Source organism: Phocoena sinus, chromosome 6 (genome assembly GCF_008692025.1).
Source record: "Phocoena sinus isolate mPhoSin1 chromosome 6, mPhoSin1.pri, whole genome shotgun sequence".
Lineage (NCBI taxonomy): Eukaryota > Metazoa > Chordata > Mammalia > Artiodactyla > Phocoenidae > Phocoena > Phocoena sinus.
Genome location: NC_045768.1, coordinates 13,590,476 through 13,615,046, shown reverse-complemented (window position 1 = coordinate 13,615,046; position 24,571 = coordinate 13,590,476). Strand labels below are relative to the sequence as shown.

At 38.3% G+C, this 24,571-nt stretch overlaps 1 protein-coding gene across 3 annotated transcripts in view; it reads left to right on the top strand.

Moving 5' to 3' along the window:
• Nucleotides 1–551: 551 nt before the first annotated feature.
• CNTRL (centriolin) overlaps nucleotides 552–24,571 on the top strand; it is an 85,507-nt gene continuing 61,487 nt past the window's right edge. The window contains exons 1-7 of one of the 3 annotated variants that reach the window (XM_032633802.1): nucleotides 552–669; nucleotides 7,348–7,595; nucleotides 10,584–10,714; nucleotides 14,140–14,270; nucleotides 15,648–15,789; nucleotides 17,733–17,919; nucleotides 22,471–22,664. In XM_032633802.1, the coding sequence (XP_032489693.1) occupies nucleotides 7,379–7,595; nucleotides 10,584–10,714; nucleotides 14,140–14,270; nucleotides 15,648–15,789; nucleotides 17,733–17,919; nucleotides 22,471–22,664 (1,002 nt within the window). In that variant the 5' untranslated portion in view covers nucleotides 552–669; nucleotides 7,348–7,378. Of the gene's footprint in view, nucleotides 670–7,347; nucleotides 7,596–10,583; nucleotides 10,715–14,139; nucleotides 14,271–15,647; nucleotides 15,790–17,732; nucleotides 17,920–22,467; nucleotides 22,665–24,571 lie in introns of all 3 variants that reach the window. The other 2 variants (XM_032633800.1, XM_032633801.1) reach the window with 2 other exon arrangements.

Below are 24,571 nucleotides of genomic sequence, written 5' to 3'. Positions count from 1 at the left end.
GCCCTTCCAGGCAAGCCCCAACCGAAGTTTCTTCAACCGCTTCTGGCTTTGGCTTCCCTCTCACAACCAGAGCAGTAGTCTCTCCCAGGACTCCCAGGCTGCTCTCACTCCCTTAACCTCGGGCGCAGCTGCAGCCCAAGCTGAGTTCCCTCAGTGGTTTATCCACGTCTGGCCCCTGAAGCAGAGAACTCGCCTCAGAAATGGGCCTCGAGAAGGAGCGTGGGGCGAGGCACACTAGCTCAAGCCCAGAGGGCCGGCACTGGAAGTGCAGGAGCTTGGCGACAGCGCCACATCTGTCCCTTAGGTCGTCCTCAGGCCCAGCCCCCACGAAGCGAGTCGAAGCCTGGTCGTGAGTCGGCCGCTTCCCCTCAGAGAAAAGCGCTAGGCCTCTAGCCAGCTGCTACACGGAACCTCCCCTCCCGCCGACTCCCGCGCGCCTTTGCGCGCCCGCGGCCCTGGCGTCCTGAGCGGCGGGAAGCCCGGCCCCGCCCCCGTGCTCCGGGGAGGGCCTCGACCGCAGCAGGTCCCGCCCACGCCGCACGCACTGCCCCTCGGCAACCGGCACAACACAACAAAATGGCCGCCGCACCGCTGAGCGCCTGAAGGGAGCGACCAGCGCCTCTCCGCCCGGCGTCGGCCCGCGAGCTCGCTCGGCCCGGCTCCTCCGTGGTGAGTGGCCCTGGTGGAGGCCGTTCTCCGGCATCCAGACGGAGCGGTGGGGTGAGAGGCGAAGGCGGGAAGGCCTGAACCGAGCGTGGGATGGATTCGGGGCGGGGGCGTGTGCCGGGGAATTGGGATTGGATGGGAAGGAGGGGAGGGCCCGGAACGTGGGGAGGAGGATGATGGAGGGAGGTTTGGATGGGAAATGAGGAGGTCAGGGGTGGGGTGCGGCGTGGAGGAAGATGGGGTCCCGCCACCGAGCGGAGGAGGGAGGAGGTGTGTCAGGTGTATGCGGGGAATGACGGGTGCAGGATGGTTTGGGTATCCTGACGGGCGTCCTGGGATCGGGCGGAGTACAGTACATGGAGAATAATGAGTTAGGATATTGGGAAGAAATATTTGAAGGAGGAGAAGAGCAAATACTTTGTTGTATAACCGTTAAGGGACAGGTGCATTTTGAAGTCAAAACTTGGCTTCACGTCTTGTTACCGGCTCTGCGATTTGGGCGTGTTCCTTAACCTTCCCGAGCAAATGTTGTTTTCTTGTTTGTAAAAAATAATCGCTAATTACTTTCGAGTGTACGCTGTGTGCCAGATTCAGTTCTGAGTCCTTTAGTCCTTTGCGTTAACTGATTTAGAATTTAAAATAACTTGTGTGAGGTTTTCATCCCCATTTCAAAAGTGATGAAACTGTGGATCAGAGAGGTTAAATAATTTGCCTTATGTCACACAGAAAGTGGAAAATTAACATTTGAACTCAGGTTGCTTAGTTCCAGAATCCAAGCTCTTAATTCTTAATGATACCCTGTCGTTTATCAATGAGGTTAATAATTTTGACCTTACACACCATCTGCGAGAACTTAAATTTGGTAATATCTTTAGAGTGCTTAGCACAGTCCTTTCTTCACTCATTCAACAAATATTTATTGTGCACCAAACAATAAACAAATAGAGTCCCTACTGTCTTGTAGCATAAACTCTAGAAGGAGAAACAAGTCGTTTCACAAATAATCATTTAATTCTAATTGTAAGGTGTTGTAAAGGATGCTATTTGGTGCAGAGACCTAATCCTGTTGTGCGTTTTGAGTATAGAAACCCTGCCTTCTCAGCCCTGTATTCTTAGAGCCTAACACAGTTCTTGGTGCATAAAAGTTGCCGAATAAAATTGGATGACTGAATAAATAAAATACTGGAAAGGGATGGGGAGCTTGGTTTTTTGGGTACCTGAGTAGAATGGAGAGAGATGTGAGAGGAGAGTTCAGGATGTTAATAGGATGCAGAAGGACACACATGTCAGGGTGTTGGAAGGGAAAGGCAAGTAGATAGGCAGTTGGGTTGAGATGAAGAGGAATGGGTGGAGGTTTGATTATTTTGTTTGAAGAGGGGTTAATTAGAAGTCAGAGTATTGGAATGGATTAGGATGTTAGAATATTTGCTGTGATGAGCAGTTTGGGAAATCAAGATGGATATAGAAGTGTTGAGTCAGGGTACTGGAAAGAACTATAGAGAAATGGAGGAGACTAATACAGTATTAGGGAATTGGAACAGAATTTGTGGGAGAACTTGGCAATCAGGATAGGGTGAAGGACAGGAGGCAGAGGTTGACGAGCACAGGATGGCGAATTGCCATTGGAGAGGAATAGGAGTCAGGATATTTGAAAGGACTAGTTAGAGAGTAATAGTGTTTAAATGGGTGAGGGTATGGGATGAAGTCGAATTGTAGGGAAAGTACTGAGATGTGATTAAAGGGCTAAGGGATGCAGTGGAGAAGATATGGAGGTCAAGAAATGGGGATGGATATTTGCATATTGGAGTGGCTGGAAAGAGAGAAGGAAGGTTTGAGGATTATTGAGGTCTCCCTCATTGGAAAAGATCAGAGAAGAAGGTGGAAAGTTAGGAATGTTAGGAAAGGCTGGATAGAGGTGGAGGTGTGGTCTCTACTAAGCTGTGATGGAGGGGGTTGTTAGATCAAGGCAAGTATCTGAGTCTGAGAATGACAGGATGCCCGGTCATATGATTCTGATGATCACATCATCCAACAGCTTTCCTTACTCAGCAGACTACCTTCTGGGCCTTCAAAATGTGTCTCCAGCTCTGGACTTGTTTTGCTTTCTCTTTATCTTGCCCTTCACACACTCTAGCCCTATGTCTCAGCTCTATCTTCTCTTTTCTATTGCTTAGTCTTTGTTTATATTATTGCAAACTATGGCCTAGGTCAAACAACATCCATATCTGTCTCTTTAAATTGTGGTTCAAGGTGTTACTACCTCCAGGTGATAGTCTCTGAAATAATGCCGGCCTTTCTCAAGCACAGTAAATCCCTAACCTCGTTTCACTGGGTTAGCTGTTCTATGAGATCCTACGTCCAGGCTTTACAGGAGCTATGGCAACCAAGGGAGGGGGGTCTGGCAACGCACTGTGACTTTGGAACCGTCATTTAATCTTTCAGGTTACAATTCATTAAAGGAAAGAGTTGATTTCAATTTCTGGAATCCATTCTAATATATTTCTTTAACTCTATAAATGAGTAAGGCAGAGTTTTTCTAATCAGGTGAGGTAACAAAGGACTGCATGATATTCTAGTGAGGTCCAAAGAGTCTTGGTTATTAGGATGTTCTGAGAGGAATTCAGCATGGTTCAATATTTTAAGAATTTAGAGATAAGACTAAGGTGCAGGATACAAAATAATTGCGTTGCATAAAAATATAGGATGTGCAATTTTTAAACCAAGAAACCAAAAAAATATATAAGCCATATCTCTGTAACATGTAGCATACTATCATTCTAATTTTATAATTTTCTATCATGCTATGGGATAGAGAAAGGCATATACAAGTGGGAACTGGGCCCTGTGCCTCTCCTCTTTTATCTTTTAAATCTCTTGCCTTTATGAAAACTATATTTAATTCAGGAATGAATAAAATTATACTATTAAAGCACATGCCTCTTAGCTCTTCTCAAGCTTGAGTATATTATTATTTAGAAAGAGAGCACCAGTGCAACTTAACACAGAATGAGGAGTATTACTAAGAGACTTTTTGCCTTGGCAGAATGGTGAGACAAAAATTGTTTACCACGCTTCTGAAATTAAGACCCAAAACCATGTGGCTATGGCATAAATAGCAGTTATGTGAATTGGGGGAAAGATTTTCTGACCCATGTGGATGATATGACATGAAAAAATGAAAGAGAAAGTAAAGACATAGATTTGCAGTTTAAAGTGACCTAGACTATTGGAACAAGGTAGTTGGCCATGTTGTACTGTATACCTGTGAAATAATAGTCACTTTTTAAAAATTTTGTAGGTTTTTGTTACCTTCAAACTAGTCACCTTAAGAAGCTAGATCATGAGTTCAGTGATGCTGTTACTGTATTAAATTTTCTGTTTTTCCTTCAGGAATAGTTTTTATAGTGTATGTCGTCCATTAATCAAGGTTGTTTAGTGGCACTTGTTTATGATCTGTTTTGTCTAAGGCACTATCCTAGGCCCTACAAAGTGAATCAAACATGATCTGGCCTCCAGAAAACTCAGTCAGCAATATGGCATGGTAATGAAGTCACGGGCTTTGGAATCATATCAGGATTCAAGTCTTGGCTTAACCAATTAGTTATGGGACTTTGAACAAATTTAACCTCTTAATCTTTAAAATGGGAGATAATAACACCTATTTCATAGAGTTGTGTTTAATCCTTCTAATGTGATGATACATACAAGAGCTTATCACAATATTTGGCACATGGTAAAGTTAATAATCAAACTGGGAAAATAAAAACAAAATGTAGTTGAAGTGATAGATCTAGTTTTCTTGTGAGACTTATAAATTAATTCTGAAAGCAGGACCCAAAGAGGAATTCCAGAAATGTTTTGGGCAAGATAAGCATTCCTAGAATGACTAGTCATTGAAAGGTATTAACATCTGTTAAATGTTGGTTAATTGATTTGATATATTAATGGCAGCTCTCCTTTACATATATTGTATGTGTTCTAAGCATTTAAAAAGTAAGTTTCTTTAAAATCCCAGCCTGTATAATAATACCCATGTACATACCTGTGAAGGTGTATTTATTATACATGAAGATTTTCGCACATCAAACCACTATCATATCTCTTTCTAATACCAATTTATTTGGCATTAAGATTTTTTTTTAGACTTTTGTGGTGGTCCAGTGGTTAAGACTCCACGCTTCCAATGCAGCGGGCGTGGGCTCGATCCTTGGTTGGGGAACTAAGATCCACACGCTGCCACGCTGCGCGGCACAGTTAAAATAAGATTTTTTTTTTTAAGCTACGATTTATTATTATTATTTCTTTCTTTCTTTTTTTTTTTTTTGGCCGTGCTGTACACAGCATGTGAGATCTTAGTTTCCCAATCAGAGATCAAACCTGCGGCCCCTGCAGTGGAAGCACGGAGTCTTAACCACTGGACCACCAGGGAAGTCCCTGGCATTAAGATTGGAGCTATCCAAAAACTTTGGATTGCAAACTACTTTTCTAAAAAAGAATTTGTGTTTTATCTTCACATTTTAAGTAGTGAGAATAGGGGAGATTGTGGATATTGAGCAAAAGTAGAATCATTGTTAATGCAGCCTTGTTCAAGACCTATGCTTCTTATAAGATTTTTTGGTCTAAAAGTTTGTCAAATTTATAGTTTATGCAATGTACTTATAAGAGCAATTGTATAACATGAAAATCTTTTTTGCATAAACCTAACTTGTAAGTTAGGGCTCTTGATATTGAGAACTAATACTACTCATGAAGATATCCTATGGCTAAAGTACTAAATAGCATTTTTTGGTTCCAGGTTCTTTATGAATAATTCATTCCATAAGTAGTAATTATCTACTATCTTTTAGGCTCTGTTCTAGGCCTGGAATACATCAGTGAACAATATCCCTACTTTCATGGAATTTATATTCTACTAGATTAATTATGTGATTTGACTTACAAATTAATTTGAGAGGAGAACTGATACCAGCTAGCATTGTGTCTGACCAAGTCATTTACCATTCTGGGCCTTAATTTTCTTACATAAAAAGTAAAGGAATTTGGTCAAATGATTTTTGACAAGGGTACCAAGATCATTCAATGGGGAAAGGGAAGTCTTCAAAAATCATGCTGGGAAAACTGGATATCCACATGCAAAAGAATGAATTTGGACCTTTACCTAACACCATATACAAAAATTAACTCAAAATGGATCAAAGACCTAAATGTAAGAGCTAAAATTATAAATGTCTTAGAAGAAAGCATAGGGCAACAGCTTCATGGCATTGGATTTGGCAGTGATTTCTTGGATATGACACCAAAGGCACAGGAAACAAAAGAAAACATAGACAAATAGGACTTCTTAAAAAGTTTTAAATGAGCATCAAAAGACAATATCACAGAGTAAAAAGGAAACCACAGAATGGGAGAAAATTTTTGCAAATCATATATCTGATTAGGGTTAATATCCAGATTATATGGAGAGAATTTCTGAAGAGTTTTAAAAAAAGAAAAGACAAGACTGAGGGCAAGCATTATAGCAGAAGAAATTAGATGTAGAGGTCCATGTGGCTGGAGCCACAGAGTTGAGGGAACCAGTGACAGATGTGAGGCTAGAGACAAGGCTGTATTATGGGGGACTTCATAGGTCATGGTAAATATTTCATTTATTACAGACAGATTAACTTTTAAAATAGATCAGTCTGGCTGCAATGTAGTGATGGAGGAGGAAGGCAAGAGAGCTTGTAGACAGATCAGTTAGAAGCTATTAGTAGTTTGATGAGGGTGTGGATTAGAGTAGACGACAGTGGAGATGGAAAGAATGGACTATTCTGAGAGATATTTAGGAGGTAGAATTGACAAAACTTGGTGATTGTTTGGTTATGGGAAAAAGGGAAAGGGAAGCATAAAGAATGACTCCCAGGTTTCTGTCTTATTCCCAAGAGCATTGTTCATAGTTAGGGAACACTGGAGGAGGAACAGGATGGGAGGAAAATGAGGGAGGAATGAGAGAAATGATAAATTCAATTTGGACATGTTGATTCAGGATGCCAATGAGATGTCAGGTAGCAGTTGGGAAAAGGAGTCTGGAACTCGGAGAAAGGTTGGATTGAAAATATAAATATTAGTATACAGGTTGCGTTGGGAACCATGGGTGTTCATTAGATTGTCTAAATTAAGATTAGAAAGACCAGAAGAGACTTGAGGAGCTCTGACATTTAAAGATTGAATAGGAGAGCCTTGGCCAGCAAAGGAGGCCAAGGAGTGGCCAGGGAGACGGGAGGATAGGAGAGGATGGTGTCCCAGAAGCCAAAGGAAGAAACTGTTTCAGGAAGGAGAGACTGCTCATCAGTATGAAATACTGCTGGTTGCCAAATATTTCCACCTTCCTTCAATCTAGGACCCCTTATGGGTAGAAGAGACATTGTGACAAGTTTGGTCCAATAAATTGAGAACCGTAATGACAGGTAAGTCTTCTGGCTGGAGTATGTGTCAGTACAGGACCCTCTAGAGGTCTCTTCCCTCTGGTAAAGTAATCAGCAATGTCTGAAATAGTGTCTGCTCCCATCAGCTTGGAGTAGTTTGGGTTCTAGCATCTATAACTTCTGAGTTTATAACTTTGTAGTCTTGAAAATTCTAGAAATAAATAGTTTTGATAGCTCTAAAAATTAACCTTGTTAAATATACTGGAAACTCTTACAGGTTTTGATGGATACCTGGCTTTATTCTTGCAATGAAGAAAGGTCCTCAGCAAAAAATTTCCAAAGCAAAGATGCCACCATCATCTCACTCTCCTAGTCCATCATCTGTTACGTCCAATATGAGATCTAGGTCACTTTCACCTTTAAGTGGATCCGAGACTCTACCTTTTCATTCTGGAAGACAGTGGTATGAGCAAGTTGAGATTATAGGTGAAAACCCTATGCTTTTGGACTACCAAGACCATCAAGGTATTGCTTTTAATCTAAGAATTTCACCAAATACTCTTAAGTACAGATGGAAAATATTCAACTTACATTTTTGGTCCAAATGTAACATATATCCAACTACTAACTTGAACCATTGTTTTTTATTGACAGAAATTGTGTAGGGACAGTGGGGGATGGAGGCTTCTGGGTGAGGGTGAAGATGTCTAAAAGCGGTAGGAGAAGGGAGTTTCCTGAAAGAGGAAGCTTTATTTCTTGTGGTGGGAGAGTGCCTTAAAGCTCATATGCCAAATTTACCATAATCCTTGGCTGCGGGGAGGGCATATCTGTTCACTTCAGAATGGAGTGCCTTAATTCAGCATAAAAATACTATCCACCCCTGGGCTATTCCAGTCTGCTTATTAGCATCTTGCTTATTAGCAATCTGTGAATGGACTGATTTCCACATAAGGGACATATAAATGTTCCACCAAGGTTTTTTTGTTTTTTTTTTAATTAGTATATAGCAGAGTTTTTATTTTTTTTTTGTAATTGAAGTATAGTACAATATTGGTTTCAGGTGTACAACATACTGGTTTGACATTTATATACATTATGTTAGTTTCTGCTTTATAACAAAATGAATCAGTTATACATATACATATGTTCCCATATCTCTTCCCTCTTCCACCAAGGTTTTTATTTTTTCTTAAAAGCATTCTGTTAGTCTGGGAATCTATAATGTGATTAAGTGTGAAAGAAAACTATGTGATTTCTTTGCTAAGTCATGAAATCACAGTCATCAAACTCTGTTGACATGAATATTGACCAGTGTTTATTAATAAACATTATCAGCCTTGAGTTGACTGTACCCTTGCTGCCCGTTGGTACATTGTTATTTCTAATTTTTTTGTTTGTGTGTGGTACGCGGGCCTCTCACTGCTGTGGCCTCTCCCGTTGTGGAGCACAGGCTCTGGACGCGCAGGCTCAGCAGCCATGGCTCACGGGCCCAGTCGCTCCACGGCATGTGGGATCCTCCCGGACCGGGGCACGAACCTGTGTCCCCTGCATCAGCAGGCGGACTCACAACCAATGCGCCACCAAGGAAGCCCTGTTATTTCTAATTTGATTAATATTTTAGAATATGTTCTTTCCTAGAATGGCCCAAATTTTAAAAATTATTTTATTTTGAACCAAAATAAATGCAATATTAACTTATTATGAGTAATCATAGGGAAACTTTGGCCCACAGCCTGGATCTGAACCCAGGATTAATTATCTTTGATTCATAAAGAAAGAACCAAGAGGCAATTTTCTCTTTTTTTTGGATGGTTTTGCAGAATTTAACATAGCTTTTTTTAAAATATTTTTTTAAATCGGAGTATAGTTGATTTACAATGTTGTGTTAGTTTCACGTGTACAGCAAAATGAATCAGTTATTCATATACATGTATCCACTCTTTTTTAGATTCTTTTCCCATATAGGCCATTACAGAGTACTGAGTAGAGTTCCCTGTGCTATACTAACGTGGCTTTAACAAGCTGTGACTGCAATATCCAGGAAGGTCTTAAGATAGGGTGTGCTATCCATTAAGTTAGTACTTTATCTCTATAAAATGTGTTATGATCCTCTATATTTAAAAGAGCAACAAATTTGAGTTTCCTACCATAAAAAAGAAATAGGAAAAGAGGTGTCGTGGTCTGAACGTGGGTTGGAAAAGAATTTCCAAACTCAAGGCAGAATGTAAAGAAGATAGAATTTATTAGAGGGAAGGGTTGCTGCCAGAACAGCGGGCCGACTTCCTAGTAGTCTGGGAGAGTCGGGCCCAAACATATGCTATTGATCAGCTTTTATAGCCAGAAAACAAAGGAATGGTCCGAGGTGAAAATTTCATTTACTGATTGGTCGAGGCACATATACCTTCCTTCTATAGGGTGGGAGTGGGAAAGGGCAGATGCCTTTCCTTATTTGGGACAGGCCCGGTAGCCCAGGTGGGCGTTGCCCAGGTGGGCTCAGGAATTTCGTAACCATGGCAACATGGTAGGGAAGGTGATTAAGAGTCGGTAGGGGGTATAACGCTGAAACTTTTTGAAGGACGGTCATTCTTTGTCCTTGAAGCAGCATTGTCCTTGGAGCACCACAAGAGGATTTTTAAGAATTCCAGTGTTTTTGAACTTTAGATTAGAATTTTAAAAAACAAACAACTACATAATGCCAATATATATATTTTTTAAAATAGCTAACATTAAAATACTGCTGAAAACCTCAGTGCTGCATATAATTAAAAGTATAAGTTTTAGATTCATCTGCCTAGGTTCAAGTCCTAGATTTGCACATTTCTAGCTGCAAGATCTTGAATAAATTATTATAATTTCTTTTATAAAGGGGAACAGTAATTTCTATCCCAAAAGTTTGTTGTACAAATTAAATTTTTTTAATTAATTTATTTTATTTTTGGCTGCGTTGGGTCTTCATTGCTGCGCGCAGGCTTTCTCTAGTTGCGGGGAGCGGGGGCTACTCTTCGTTGCGGTGCGCGGGCTTCTCATTGCGGTGGCTTCTCGTTGCAGAGCATGGGCTCGAGGCGCACGGGCTTCAGTAGTTGCAGCACGCGGGCTCAGTAGCTGTGGCGCGCGGGCTCTAGAGCACAGGCTCAGTAGTGGCGCACGGGCTTAGTTGCTCTGCAGCATGTGGGATCTTCCCAGACCAGGGCTCGAACCTGTGTTCCCTACATTGGCAGGCAGATTCTTAACCACTGCGCCACCAGGGAAGTCCCCAGATTAAATTTTTAAATGTAAAGTATTTAGCACAAAGCTTGCACACAATATTTATAGAGTATAACTGTTATTGTCATTATTATGAAGTGCTATATAAAGTAAAATATTATTATTAAAACATTGCAAATAGAACTAGCCAGCTGTTTTTACATTTGCATGGCTTTAAAATTTTTTTTTGTTATATAACATGAAAACGATTTGTTTTTCAAAGTATTCATGTCTTCCTCTACTGATAATGATCTGTTTGTGTAATTTCAGAAGCTGATTCACATGAAGGAGTTCGATATATTACCGAGGCCCTGGTTAAAAAACTTACTAAACAGGACAATTTGGCCTTGGTAAAATCTCTGAACCTTTCACTTTCTAAAGATGGTGGCAAGAAATTTAGGGTAGGTTACCAACATTTCTGAATACAGACATTGTTTTTAATTTTTATGTGCTTTAAAAAGTTTTTAAAAGAGTATATTAGATTTACAGCACCCTAATGTCACCGAATTTGTTGCAGATCTTTTATTGTTTCTAGTGAAAGTTCTCCATCAGAAGTGTGACATCTTCAAATTCATAAGCTCCTATTATTCTACACATTATTGATTCTCTCTAGAATGAGTCAGCAAACTACAGCCTGTAGGCCACATTGGGCCTACTGCCTATTTTTGTTAATAAAGTTTTATTGGAGCAGAGCTACACTCATTTGTTTATATATTGTCTGTGGCTGTTTTTGCACTACAATGGCAGAGGTAAGTGGTTGTCAAAGAGACTGTCTCACAAAGCCAAAAATATTTACTATTTGGCCTTTTACAGAAGTTTGCGGATCCCTGCTCTAGACTGTTTACTACTTTATTCATAAACTATACAACATGAGCACATTGTAATAGACAACTTAATTTTTTAATTGGAAATAATATAATCTTAGATGCCTACTACATTAGTCACAAAAATTAATTCCAGAAGATTGAAAATCTTAATGAAAATGAAACAAAAATCAACCAACAAAAGTGCTATAAAATTATTAGGAAAGAATATAGGAGAATATATTTTTAAATCTTAGAGTTGGGAAGGCCTTTCTAAGCAAACACCAACCCTAATACCACAAAGAAAAATATTGACAGATTTAGCTTACTTAAAAAACTTAAAAAGTTGTGTTTAATGAACGATATCTTTTAAAAAGTTAAAGCAAAACAACAAGCTGGCAGATAGTGTTTCCAGCATATGTAACAGTATCCACATAATATATAGAGCACCTACAGTTCAGTAGAAAGAGACAGCTAAATGGAAAATGTGCAAAGGATATGAACAGTTTGTTCACAAAAATATTATAAATGGCTAATGTTAACATGAAAATATGTTCAGTTTCATTCATGTCAAAGAGATGTGAAATAGAACAATAGTTTGATGCCATCTTGTATGTCTGATGGACAATAATTAAAAAGATTATTTCAGTGTTGAGAAAGGTGTGAGAAATGGGTATTCTCATATGGTCTTAGTGGATGTATAGATTGGTACAGCATTTTAGGAAAACAGTTTGATAGTATTTATCAAAATTTCAAATGTATTTGTTTGATCCAGCAATCGAGTTTATACTTACTGAGTTTATACTCACCAACACAGCAGTTCTACTCCTTGATATCTATTAATATTTGCACACGTATCCAAAATTGTCTGAATAGTCATGTTTATTAAGCATTATTTAAGATGGAAAAATTGGAAATAACCAAATGTCTGTCAATAGGGGATTGCTTAAAAAAATTATGGTGCAATATACCATGAAATACTATCAAGTTTCTTAAAAGACAAGAACAAAACCCAAAAAACCCCAGAACTCTATGTATTAATGTGGGAAAATGTTCCAGTATATTTAAATGCAACAAACAAATTCTAAAATATTTTGTATAGCAAGGTCTCGAAATATATTTTTTAAAATTCTGTTTTTCTATCTATGTATATATATAGATGTAAATGAATAGAAAGACCTATATGTATACATATGTATATGTATATGTATATACACCAGCCTCTTAACAATGGTTACTTTTGAGCAGTGAGATTTTTTGGTCCTGCAGACCTGATGAAGAAAGCTTTTTATGTTTTGTTTGAAATTTTTATTAGAATATATTTATGTCTTGTGTAATTAAAAGGGAAAAAAGGAGACATCCTGGAGTTTAAAGGGTGTGAAAATGAAATATCAAGTTAGTAAATCTTTACTGTGTGGTTATTATATGCCAGGCATTATGTTAGGCTGTGGGAATAGATACAGAAGTCAATAAGCTTAGTTTCTGATCTCTGGGAATTTAGAGCTTAGTGTGAAGAATGCCTAGGATTAAGAGGAGAAATAGTGAGAGGGAATCAGAGAAAGAGAGTGAGCACGTGGGAGAGACAGACCCAGTGAAAAAGTCCGAAGGGGCTGTTGGAATAGAAGATCCAAGAGTATGATGAATGGGGGCCAAAGTTGAGAGAACGTCAGGCAGAAAGGATATGCTATAAAATGTCACCGAATCAGCAAATAAGATGAAAACTTGGAAGAAGTTATTTGATTTGGCAGTTTAAAAAGCCCTTCCTTCTATTTCTCAAACCAACCAGGTTCATTCTTTTAGGGTCTTTGCATTTTTTTCTCTGCCTGGTATTCTCTGTCCCCAGATGTTCACACAACTGGCTTATTATTAGGGTCTCAACTCCATGCACTTCCTCTCTCTGTGAAGCCTTCTCTTACCAACCCAATTGCAGTTAGCCACCTTCTCCTCAGTCACTCCCTCTCATTCTTTCACTCAATAGATATTTATTTAGCACCTACCATGTGCCAGGCACTAGTACTATAGTAGTGAACACAGCAGACAAAATCTTCCCTCTTGGTGCCTTGCACTCTGTCACATCACGTTACCTTTATTTTCTTGTTAGTATGCTTCAGTGCCTAAAAATTTTGTTTCTTTATTTGTTTATTGGCTTTCCCTGTGAATGAAATCAAGAACCTTGTTTTCCTTATTCACCACTGTTTTTCCATATTTCCAGTACCTAGAACAGCTCCTGACACATAACCAATCCATGTTTGATAAATATTTGTTGCAATGGATGAATGAATGGTGATCTTGGAGAGAACTTTTTGAATACATAGTAAGGGTGGACGATATATTGCCTTGCCAATAGAATAATAGTGAATGGAAGGCCTCAGAGTGAGCAAATATTCACAACTTTTATGAGAACATGGTGGCAAATAAGAGTGATAAAATGAAAGCTTGGTAGGAAGCAAGTTGGGAGTGAGGTGATTTGTATTATATAGAGGAGACTGAGCATGTTGAACATAGGCTCCTGCAGCAGGGAAATTGTCTGGTTCACCGGTATACCGCCATTGCCCGGTGCCACATCTGACATGTAGTGAGTGGGAAATGAATATCTGTTGAAAAGTGACTGTTTTTAAACTTGAGGGGAAGATCCAGGAGAGAGAAAGAGATTGGAGATACAGGAACACAAGGAGAAGAGATGGGTAAGGTTATGCAAGAGTGCAAGTACCTAGTTGAACTTTGAAGAGGGGAGAAAGGGAGAGGCATAGAAAAGATGAGGTGGAGAAAAGGATTGATGGGGAAATTCTCATTGGATAGTCTTCAGTTTCTTAGTGCGTAGGAAGTGTTGTCCACTGAGGGGCAAGGAGAGTTTGGCGACCTGGAGAGAGTGGCCACTCCTGGCCAAGGAGAGCCACACCAGGGGATTTTCTGGGGAAGCTGTAAAGGCTTAGTCTCCGGTGACTGATCAGCACATGCTTATATGTCGTGCTTATGACGAGGCATCTGTTATATAAAGTATTTATTCATTTGTTTCCAATCAGTATATCGAAAATTTGGAAAAATGTGTTAAACTTGAAATACTGAATCTCAGCCATAATCTAATAGGGAAGATGGAGAAGGTAGACAAGCTGTTGAAATTACGTGAGCTCAACTTATCATATAACAAAATCTGGTAAGTAAATACTTCTTTGGGTGGCACTGCAGGGTCGTCATCTTTGTTAAAGAGGTAGATTAACGCTGCTGTGTTACTGAAAGAATCCTTTGAAAGATCAGGCACTTTGATCCTTATTCATTTGTAGTCTAGCCCTTCACATATGATAGCTGCCATATTTTGGCATTACTGAAGTACAAAATAATGTCTGTCATTATCAAAGAAGGAGATACATTTTTTGAGTACCAAATTTTATCTTAATTCCATTTTTGACAGGAAGTTTTCCCAGATGTAGTCTGATTAACTGCCTTATTTCATTAAAAAAGGTGGCATGAAGCAGAATGTTTTAACCCTGTCATTTTGATCCTAAAGATATTTCAACCTGTTTTGAGCCTATATATTTATCCTAATGTTCTTTGCTCATTGCTGTAATAAATACACACTATCTTGTTTCCACTTCATAATATATATTACTCTGAGAAATAAACATAATAAAACTGACAGTTGCTAAAAATACACATAGAAAACTTGTTATAAGGAAAATGATACAATTATCAAATCTTGAAAATCTTTATATCTATGTATTTTCCCTCCACATAAGACTTGGTATATATAATGGCCAGAGAACAAAACAACTAACAGTAGCAGAACCTCTAATATGGCAAAAATGAAATGGGAAAAAAAGTGATTAATGAATCAAATCCTTTATGTAAAGTGTGTATAAAAAAATTGATCCTGATGAAAATCATTTCAACAAAATAAAACTGAAAATAAGGAAGCTTGGAAATATTTGCCCAGTATAGAGAATTGACCAAGGAATTAAATTGGAATCAACTTGGGAAAATATTTCATCAATGAAAATTCATCAATATGGGTGATAATGTTTTATTAGTTTAAATATTCTGATTAAAATATTTTTGTTCATAAATACAGTATCATTCTGGGGGTCCACCAGCTCAAAGTGGCAGCCATATCCTGCTGGCATAGCTAATCTTTTGGTAATGATTTAAGGTAATAGTTAAGGACATCTTGTTCTTATGCAGGGCTGTAGCACATAGCACAGTGTGTGCTATTGAACTTTCTAGCTCTCCCCTTGCTGTCCACTAGTAGTCTTCACAGTGGTTAGTGAGAATGCTACAGACAGACTCTTCTGTGTTGTGGGATCTTAAAGTCTGATAGTAAGATAGGTAGGATTCCTGGGCACAGACAGTAATGAAGAGTTTACCAGAGCTGTTCTGGTAAATTTGTTTTTAGCCACTCTTTTAAAATTCTCATTTATAAATTATAATTATGGAAAGTAACTCCACATAAAACCAAGCCTGTTTATTTTTAAAATACAATGGAGGGGCACTATCATTGTACTTATTACTAAGTTTGATTTTACCCTTTGGTTTCCAGCAAAATTGAAGGTATAGAAAATATGCATAATCTGCAAAAGCTAAACCTTGCGGGAAATGAAATTGAACATATTCCAGTATGGTTAGGGAAGAAGTTAAAATGTTTGCGAGTCCTCAATCTGAAAGGCAACAAGATATCATCGGTAAGTTATTCAAAGTAGCAAGAATATTTTTTAAAATTTTGGATTTGTTGAAGCAAAAAATTAAAATCTAAGTTTTTTTTAAAATGGGACTTCTTCTAATGTCTTTGGTTCTTTGACAAAACATCAAATTCAGACATAACCTAGTATTCTCTATGGTAATTAAATATAGGCAGTCCTGGTTTTGCATGGTTCCATGGTAGCTAAAAGTTGACCTCTTAGCATTTTCCCATCTTTCATTTCATTTGAGCCTCAAAATACTCTTGTTAAGGAGACAGTGCAGGGATTATTTTTATAATTCTGTGAGTTAGGTACCATTGTCTTATCCCATTTTCAAGTAAAGTCTCAGAGAGGGTAACTCTCTAACCCAAAGTCATTCAACTTGTGCCCGAATCCATGTCACTGAATGCCTAGAGCAGAGTTCTTTTTTTCCAAACTTGTGAATTAATCTGAATTAATCTTGATTATAGTGTTAGGTGTTACAAGAAGTGTTAATCACTAGCTTTTTATAGTAAGGCAACTTTGTTTTCGTGGTTCACATAAGCTAATAATGATGTGTATTTTTCTCTGGAGTATATTTTATGATTTCCTTGTGATATTTATACAGTTAGATATTCAATAAGCATTGAAAAGTAAAAACATTAATTTACTTAAATCTGTATTAAAATTGGTACAATCCTGCTATAATTTAAAGAACTTAAGTCTTAGAATAGAAAATAAAAGATGTGACTTCCAATATGGGTCTAGACTTTGCTTCTGTGACCTTTGGAGAATCTTTCATCTCTCTAAAACTCACTGTTTAAATTAGAGAAAACAGTCCCTGCCCTGCCTTCTTTCAGAAGTGGTATGGGGCTCAGATGAAATGATAGATGTGAAAATACTTTAAAAACTATAAGGAATACAGCATTAGAGTTATTTAGTATTTTAAACTTTCACCAGAGAAGCCAATAATAATAAATAACATTTGTTTAATGCTGTGCAATGTTTATGCTTTCTCATTATAAAGATCTGGTAAGGTGACTCTACCATTTCACTGTGATAGCCCAAGAGCCTCACAGCCCAAGCCCCACGCCATGTTACATAGCATCACCTTGGAGCTCTGGGAGCTTATGGGGTAATGGGAGGAGGTAGCCATGAATCTATTTAAAATTTGCTACACATGTTCCAAAAGTAGTTGATCCCTAGATAGGACTGTTAACAGGAAAATCATTTAATAAATATTTATTATTATTTCTAATTTTGTAAGACCTTCTCATCCCAGTTCATATTTGACATTGGCTTCAGTAAGAGTGCACATCCACTTGGGAGAGATTTATTTATACTAGCTATTGGTAGTAGTGTTTCTCAACCCCTCTCTGGGTAAATGTAAAAATCTTACTTCAGAACCGTGAGTGTCTCTACATATCCTTATTTCTTTTAACTATCAAGTATAACTGTTACCTGAAGATTTACCAAACTCCTGTTTTATAGCCATTTATATATTTGATTTGTTCAGTCAGCATACTGAAAAGATAATAGGATTAGAGTTTCACAGTCTTGAATTCAAATCCTATTTCATTCACATATAACCTCTGAGCTTTGAGCAAGTCACCTAAATTCTTTGAACCTCAGTTTCATCATCTAGAAAATTAAGATGGTTCTTATATCATAGGTTTTTGTGAGGAGTCACAGATAAAATGGTATATGGAAAATGCCTAACACTGCCCTTGATACATTTTAGATTCTCAAATACTCCTTTCTTTTCTGTCCTTCAAATCACTACTTTTGGATAATAGGTTTCATGAATAGGTTCCTTGCCATGTTAATAGCAATTTCCTTGATTTATTACTTCACTTAGGTATGTTTATGATTTTTATTTTATTTATTTATTTTTATTTTTTTAACATCTTGATGTTTATGATTTTTAAATTCAATTATACCAATTATAATGTTACCTATCATTTCAGCTCCAAGATGTAAGCAAATTGAAACCCCTTCAAGATTTGACTTCTGTGATCCTAGCTGAAAATCCAGTTGTGACCCTTCCTCATTACCTCCAGTTCACCATTTTTCACCTCCGTTCACTGGAAAGTTTGGAAGGTCAGCCAGTAACCACTCAGGACAGACAGGAAGCTTTTGAGAGATTCAGTTTAGGTGAGGTGACATATTTTTAAAAAACTAAATTTGGGTGGGAGAGGAATTTATTTTCAGAAATTATCCAGAAAAAAAATATTTATTATGAACTTTATAATGCTATTAAAATTTGCATATGGGCTTCCCTGGTGGCGCAGTGGTTGAGAGTCCACCTGCCGATGCAGGGGACGCGGGTTCGTGCCCCGGTCTGGGAGGATCCCACATGCTGTGGAGCAGCTGGGCCCATGAGCCATGGCTGCTGAGCCTGAGCGTCTGGAGCCTGTGCTCCGCAACGGGAGAGGCCAAAACAGTGAGAGGCCTGCGTACCGGAAAAAAAAAAAAAAAAAATTTGCATAGACAATGGCATCATAAATCAATGAACTCAGCAAATATTCATTAGGCATGTACTGTGAGCCAGGCACTGTATCTGGCACTAAAGATATAATGGTGATCAAGACATAAGGTACTGGCCTTCGTGCAGCTTGTGTTTTAGTGGAGAAGATAGACAAAAAAACAAGTAAACCCAGATAAAGTAACAGAGGAGAACCCCCTTTTTGGAAAGTGGTGTAAAGGAATGGCTCTCTGAGGAAGTGACATATAAGCTGAAGGCAAAGGCAGGAGAGGATTAGTCATGTGAAGAAAGGCCTGAGGGAGAGGGAGCAGCTTGTACTTTGAGATTGGAAAGACCCTGGTGAGTTAAGAGACAGAAAGAAGATCAGTATGACTGGAGGATAGCCCAGGTGAAAGTTTGGAGAGATGGGGAGGGGAGAGATGGCACAGGGCCTTGGGGTTTGGATTTTATTCCAGGTGCAGTGGAAAGCCACTGACAACTTTTAAGCGGGGGTTTATATATTAAGATTATTTTTGATACTGGATGGAGAATGATTTGAAGCAGGGCAAGATAGAGATAAAGGGACATGTTAGAAGGCTATTGCCTTAGAAATGTTGGTGGCCTGTATTTAGGTGGTAGATGTGGAATAGACGGATCAGCTTCGGAAGTAGCATCAGCAGCACTTACTAATGAATTGGATAATCCCCAAGCTTCTGGCTTGAGTAAGTGGTTGGATGGTAGTATTGTTTTGGAAAATGGGAGAACTCAGAATGTTGAGTTTGAATGTCTGTGAGACAACCAAGAATAGAATCAGAAATATGAGTCTGGAGTTCAAGAGATCTGTCCTAGAGATATAAATTTGGGATTCATCAGCATAAAAATAATATTTAATTCCACCGGAATCAACTAGCTCACTCAGGCAGGGGTTTGGAAGAGCATGAAGAGGAGCCAGTTAAGAAAACTGAGAAAGAGAGGCCAGCAAGGTAGGAGAAAACCAGGAAATAGTAGGTTGCAGAAGCCCAGAGAAGATTTCAAAAGAAAGTGGTCAGCTATGCTGAATGTTGCTGAGACATGAAGAAGAAAAATGAGCACAGAGAAGTGCTTTAGATTGACAACATGATGATGAGCTTGACAAGAGCAGTTAAGGAGTGGCTGGGACAAATGCTAGATTATAGATTGAAGACTGAACGGGAGGGAGACATTTGGGTAAAGATTTGCAATTGCCTCCCACAGTTTCCTCCCCTAGTACCTAATAAATGCATTTTTAAAAATAAGTTAAAAAAAATTTCACCAGTAGCTTCCAACCAGGAAATGGAGAAGCAAGTGCAATAAACCTCAAAGCTAGTAATCAAAGCAACAGAAAATATTCAAGAGCGGAGTGGAGAGACAAATCGTGGCTTAGTTCTCTTGGTCCTTGAGAAGACAGGAGATGAGATTAGAAAAAAAGAGGAAAGATTGTCTATTGATAAGAGGGATGGGACACTTTCTCCATCAGAAGGGAGGGAAGATGTGTGTAGGTATGGGTAGTTTTGTTGCCTTGGTGGTAGGAAGATGAGGAAGTTCCCACTGGTGGGGTCTGTTTTCTCAATAAAATAAGAGGTCATCAGCTGAGAAAGAAAATAGAAGGAGTACAACATTGCAAAGCAACTATACTCCAATAAAAATTAATTTTAAAAAAAAGATTGGAAAAAAAAGAAAATAGAAGGAGTATGGGAGGTTTGAAGAGAAGAGGAAGGTATGAAATAGCCTAACATGATAATGTTAGGGCATGAGCCTGTATGTTCAACCATTTGAAATTGATGTTAGTCCATTTTGACTTATAAAAACAACAGTTTCATATGGTTTGATCCAATACTTGAGAAATGGTAGATTTTTATTTGTTTCGGATCCCACTTACTCAACATTTGTTACCCAGAAGTTGATGTTTTGGAATCATTAAAAAATATAAATAATGCAAAAGGAAGTCATTATATAAATATACTGTTTGGGGAAATGTTTAAAGTACTTATAATTCATTCACAACTTTGGATGTTAATTAAGAGCTTTTAGTGATGCTGAGCTCTTGGGATCCAGTGGTAATACAGATAGATGCAGTTTCTGCTTTCGCAAAACTTTAGTGGAGAAGGCAGACAGCCAAGCTATTTGATCACATTTTCCAACTCCCTCTGTGATGAGGACTGCGTCAGAGGTGCAGGGTGGCATCATAGCATCCCTGAGAAGTGTCCAACCTGGGGAGGGTAGAGTCAGGGCAGGCTTCTCAGAATAGTTTTTAAAACTAAGACCTGGAGGATGCAAAATACGCCAGTAGGAGATAGAGGAAGACAGTTCCAGGGAGAAGGTGTGAATAAAAGCATGCAGGTGGAAAAAGTTTTTGACAAAATTCAACACCCATTTATGATAAAAACCCTCTAGAAAGTAGGCATAGAGGGAGCTTACCTCAACATAATAAAGGCCATATATGACAAACCCACAGCCAACATCATTCTCAATGGTGAAAAACTGAAACTATTTCCTCTAAGATCAGGAACAAGACAAGGTTGTCCACTCTCACCACTGTTATTCAACATAGTTTTGGAAGTTTTAGCCACAGCAATCAGAGAAGAAAAAGAAATAAAAGGAATCCAAATTGGAAAAGATGAAGTAAAGCTGTCACTGTTTGCAGATGACATGATACTATACATAGAGAATCCTAAAGATGCTACCAGAAAACTATTAGAGCTAATCAATGAATTTGGTAAAGTAGCAAGATACAAAATTAATGCACAGAAATCTCTTGCATTCCTATACACTAATGATGAAAAATCTGAAAGAGAAATTAAGGAAACACTCCCATTTACCATTGCAACAAAAAGAATAAAATACCTAGGAATAAACCTACCTAGGGAGACAAAAGACCTGTATGCAGAAAACTATAAGACACTGATGAAAGAAATTAAAGATGATACAAACAGATGGAGAGATATACCATGTTCTTGGATTAGAAGAATCAACATTGTGAAAATGACTATACTACCCAAAGCAATCTACAGATTCAATGCAATCCCTATCAACCTACCACTGGCGTTTTTCACAGGACTAGAACAAAAAATTTCACAATTTGTATGGAAACACAAAAGACCCCAAATAGCCAAAGCAATCTTTTTTTTTAAGGAGTTTTTTTTTTAATTTTCTTTTTTCTTTAATTAATTAATTAATTTATTTATTTTTGCTGTGTTGGGTCTTCATTTCTGTGTGAGGGCTTTCTCTAGTTGCGGCGAGTGGGGGCCACTCTTCATCGCGGTGCGCAGGCCTCTCACTATCGCGGCCTCTCTTGTTGCGGAGCACAGGCTCCAGACGCGCAGGCTCAGTAGTTGTGGCTCATGGGCCCAGTTGCTCCGCGGCATGTGGGATCCTCCCAGACCAGGGCTCAAACCCATGTCCCCTGCACTGGCAGGCAGACTCTCAACCACTGCGCCACCAGAGAAGCCCTTTTTTTAATTTTAAATTTATTTTTTATTTATTTATTTTTGGCTGCATTGGGTCTTTGTTGCTGCGCGCGGCCTTTCTCTAGTTGCAGCGAGCGGGGGCTACCCTTTGTTGCGGTGCACGGGCTTCTCATTGCAGTGGCTTCTCTTGTTGCGGAGCACGGGCTCTAGGCATGCAGGCTTCAGTAGTTGTGGCACGCAGGCTCAGTAGTTGTGGCTCGCGGGCTCTAGAGTGCAGGCTCAGTAGTTGTGGTGCACAGACTTAGTTGCTCCATGGCGTGTGGGATCTTCCCGGGCCAGGGCCCAAACCCATGTCACCTTCATTGGCAGGCAGATTCTTAACCACTGTGCCACCAGGGAAGCCCCAAAGCAATCTTGAGAAAGAAAAATGGAGCTGGAGGAATCAGGCTCCCAGACTTCAGACTATACTACAAAGCTACAGTAATCAAGACATTATGGTACTGGCACAAAAACAGAAATATAAATCAACGGAACAGGATAGAAAGCCCAGAGATAAACCCACGCACCTGTAGTCACCTTATTTTTGTGTTATCTTTTAAAATTGTTATCCACCTGGTAATACCTTCTTACCTCTTAATAGAAATCACTTTCTAGCTCAAAATAATCTTTTTTTCCAAAACCATAGTGAATAATTTTAAAAGTAGAATTGTATATATACTATTCTAAGACGTCTTTTGCTATTATTTGAGAAATAGTCTTATGTTTCTTCAAATAGAAAATATAATGATCAATAAACTATTAAATTTGTACTAGCAGAAGAGGTAGAAAGACTGGAAAGAGACCTGGAGAAGAAGGTGATGGAAACTGAAGAGCTTAAAAGCAAACAAACAAGGTTCCTCGAGGAAATTAAAAATCAAGATAAGTTGAACAAATCATTAAAAGAGGAGGCCATGTTACAAAAACAGAGCTGTGAGGAACTAGAGAGTAACCTAAACACGAGAAATGAACTGGTAAGTCCGTATTTTACATTGCCTTGACTATATTCTCTTGAAATAGAAAATTCTTTGTTCTTAGGTCTAAAAACACAACTTCCTGACTATAAAATGGGGAAGATGTGGTTTAACAGAAATATGTGCAACTGGTTTGACAGGTTGTAGTTGACTGCACACTCTATGGTATGGTTGCCCAAAAGATGCATACTGTCTTGAGCTGTGTTATGTGAAAGTATGATATCCAGAACAAATGAGGAAGATGAAGCCCCACACTGTGGGGAGTTGGTCAGACTGCCCTTAGATGTCTGTATTTTTTTAGACAACAACACCGTTGGTGAGGCTGTACGTTGGCAAAAACTTTTAGAAAGCAATTTGGCAAAATTATCCAAATTTAAATGGATGTACCCTATGTCCTGTATATTGGAAATATTATATATAATATTTATATTATTTATTGGTTATTATGTAAGTTATAGTATAATATAATATATATTTCTAATAATATAGTCTGTAGAAATGGTACAAGAATGTATAAAGATATATATGTAGATACATGCGTATATGTATATAAATATACATATACACATATATATACAAGGACATTGACTACATTCTTGTCTATATTAGCAAAATGTTGAGAATAACTAAAATGTCCCTCAGTAGATATCCATGTGGTAGAATAATAGTGTTCTTATCAAAGGAAGGCAGAGCTGTATATCCTCATATGGAAAGATGTCTAACATATATTGCTATATGAAAAAAAGCAAGCTGTATATCAAGTATGGTCCTATATATAAAGGAAGTATATAATAGTATAAGTATGTGTAAGTCAAATGGTAGAATGTATACCAAATTCTTGACAGCAGTTATTTTAGGGGAGTAGAATTATAGAGTACTTTCAAATTGCCATATATGCATATCTTTAATGTTTAAATTTTAAATAATTTGGCTTTACGGTTAAAATATGTAAAAAAGATATCTTAAAAGAGAAAGATTTAGACAGACTAGATAGCATATCTTCAGAAGGTACCTGACCCAGAGGCTTCAAAGGTCTTGAGACCATGTCTGAGAAGTGGCCAAAGCAACAGGGGTGTCCAGGCTGGAGAAGAGGAGACCCAGTGAGCTGTGACAATTGCCTTCAGATAGTCAAAGGACTGTTTCATGGAAGAGGGACTGGAGTTATTGATGAAGGTACCAAGAGTTAAAATTAAGAAATGGCAAATAGAATTATAGGAAAACAGTTTTTCATTTAGTAATGAAGAAGAAATCTATATAATAGCTGTCTTGAGATAAAATGTGATAACTCTGGAATGTGTTTGTTATCACTGAAACAGGCCATGTGCTCAGGGTTTAGGGAAAAGATAAAAAAAAACATTGGTCAGGGAGATGGACTAAATCACCCTAAAAGCCCTTTTCAACCTTGATAATTTGATTCTGTAAAATTATTAGTCTACTTTCCTTGAAGAAAGTAGCTATTGGTACTCTCTTTTCTTTTTCTTTTGACAGTTCTTTTTCTGATCTGTGCATAACTTAGAGAATTGTATTTCTCATATAATTAGCAGAATCCTTGATACAGTTATCTTTTTTTTTTTTTTTTGCATCCCCCTTTCAAGATTGGCATTCTGGCTTAGTTACTTGATTTGTTGACAAGAATTCTGCCTAAGCACTTACATTTTTAAGCAAGAAAAAAAAGCGTTCCCTCCTCTGTATAGAGAGGGAAATTGTTACTTGAAATCCAAATACTACTTAATTACCTCTTTCTTGAGCTCTTCTTTGTCAGGGGGACATGATAAAAGACAGGGCAACTTTCCCAGCTCTGTTAGTCAAACATTCGGAGCATTTGTGGCTTCCTTCATATGCCTCTTATTTGAAGGTAGTTTTCAAATATGTCTGCTGTATTCTGAAGGCATATTATATATGATGTT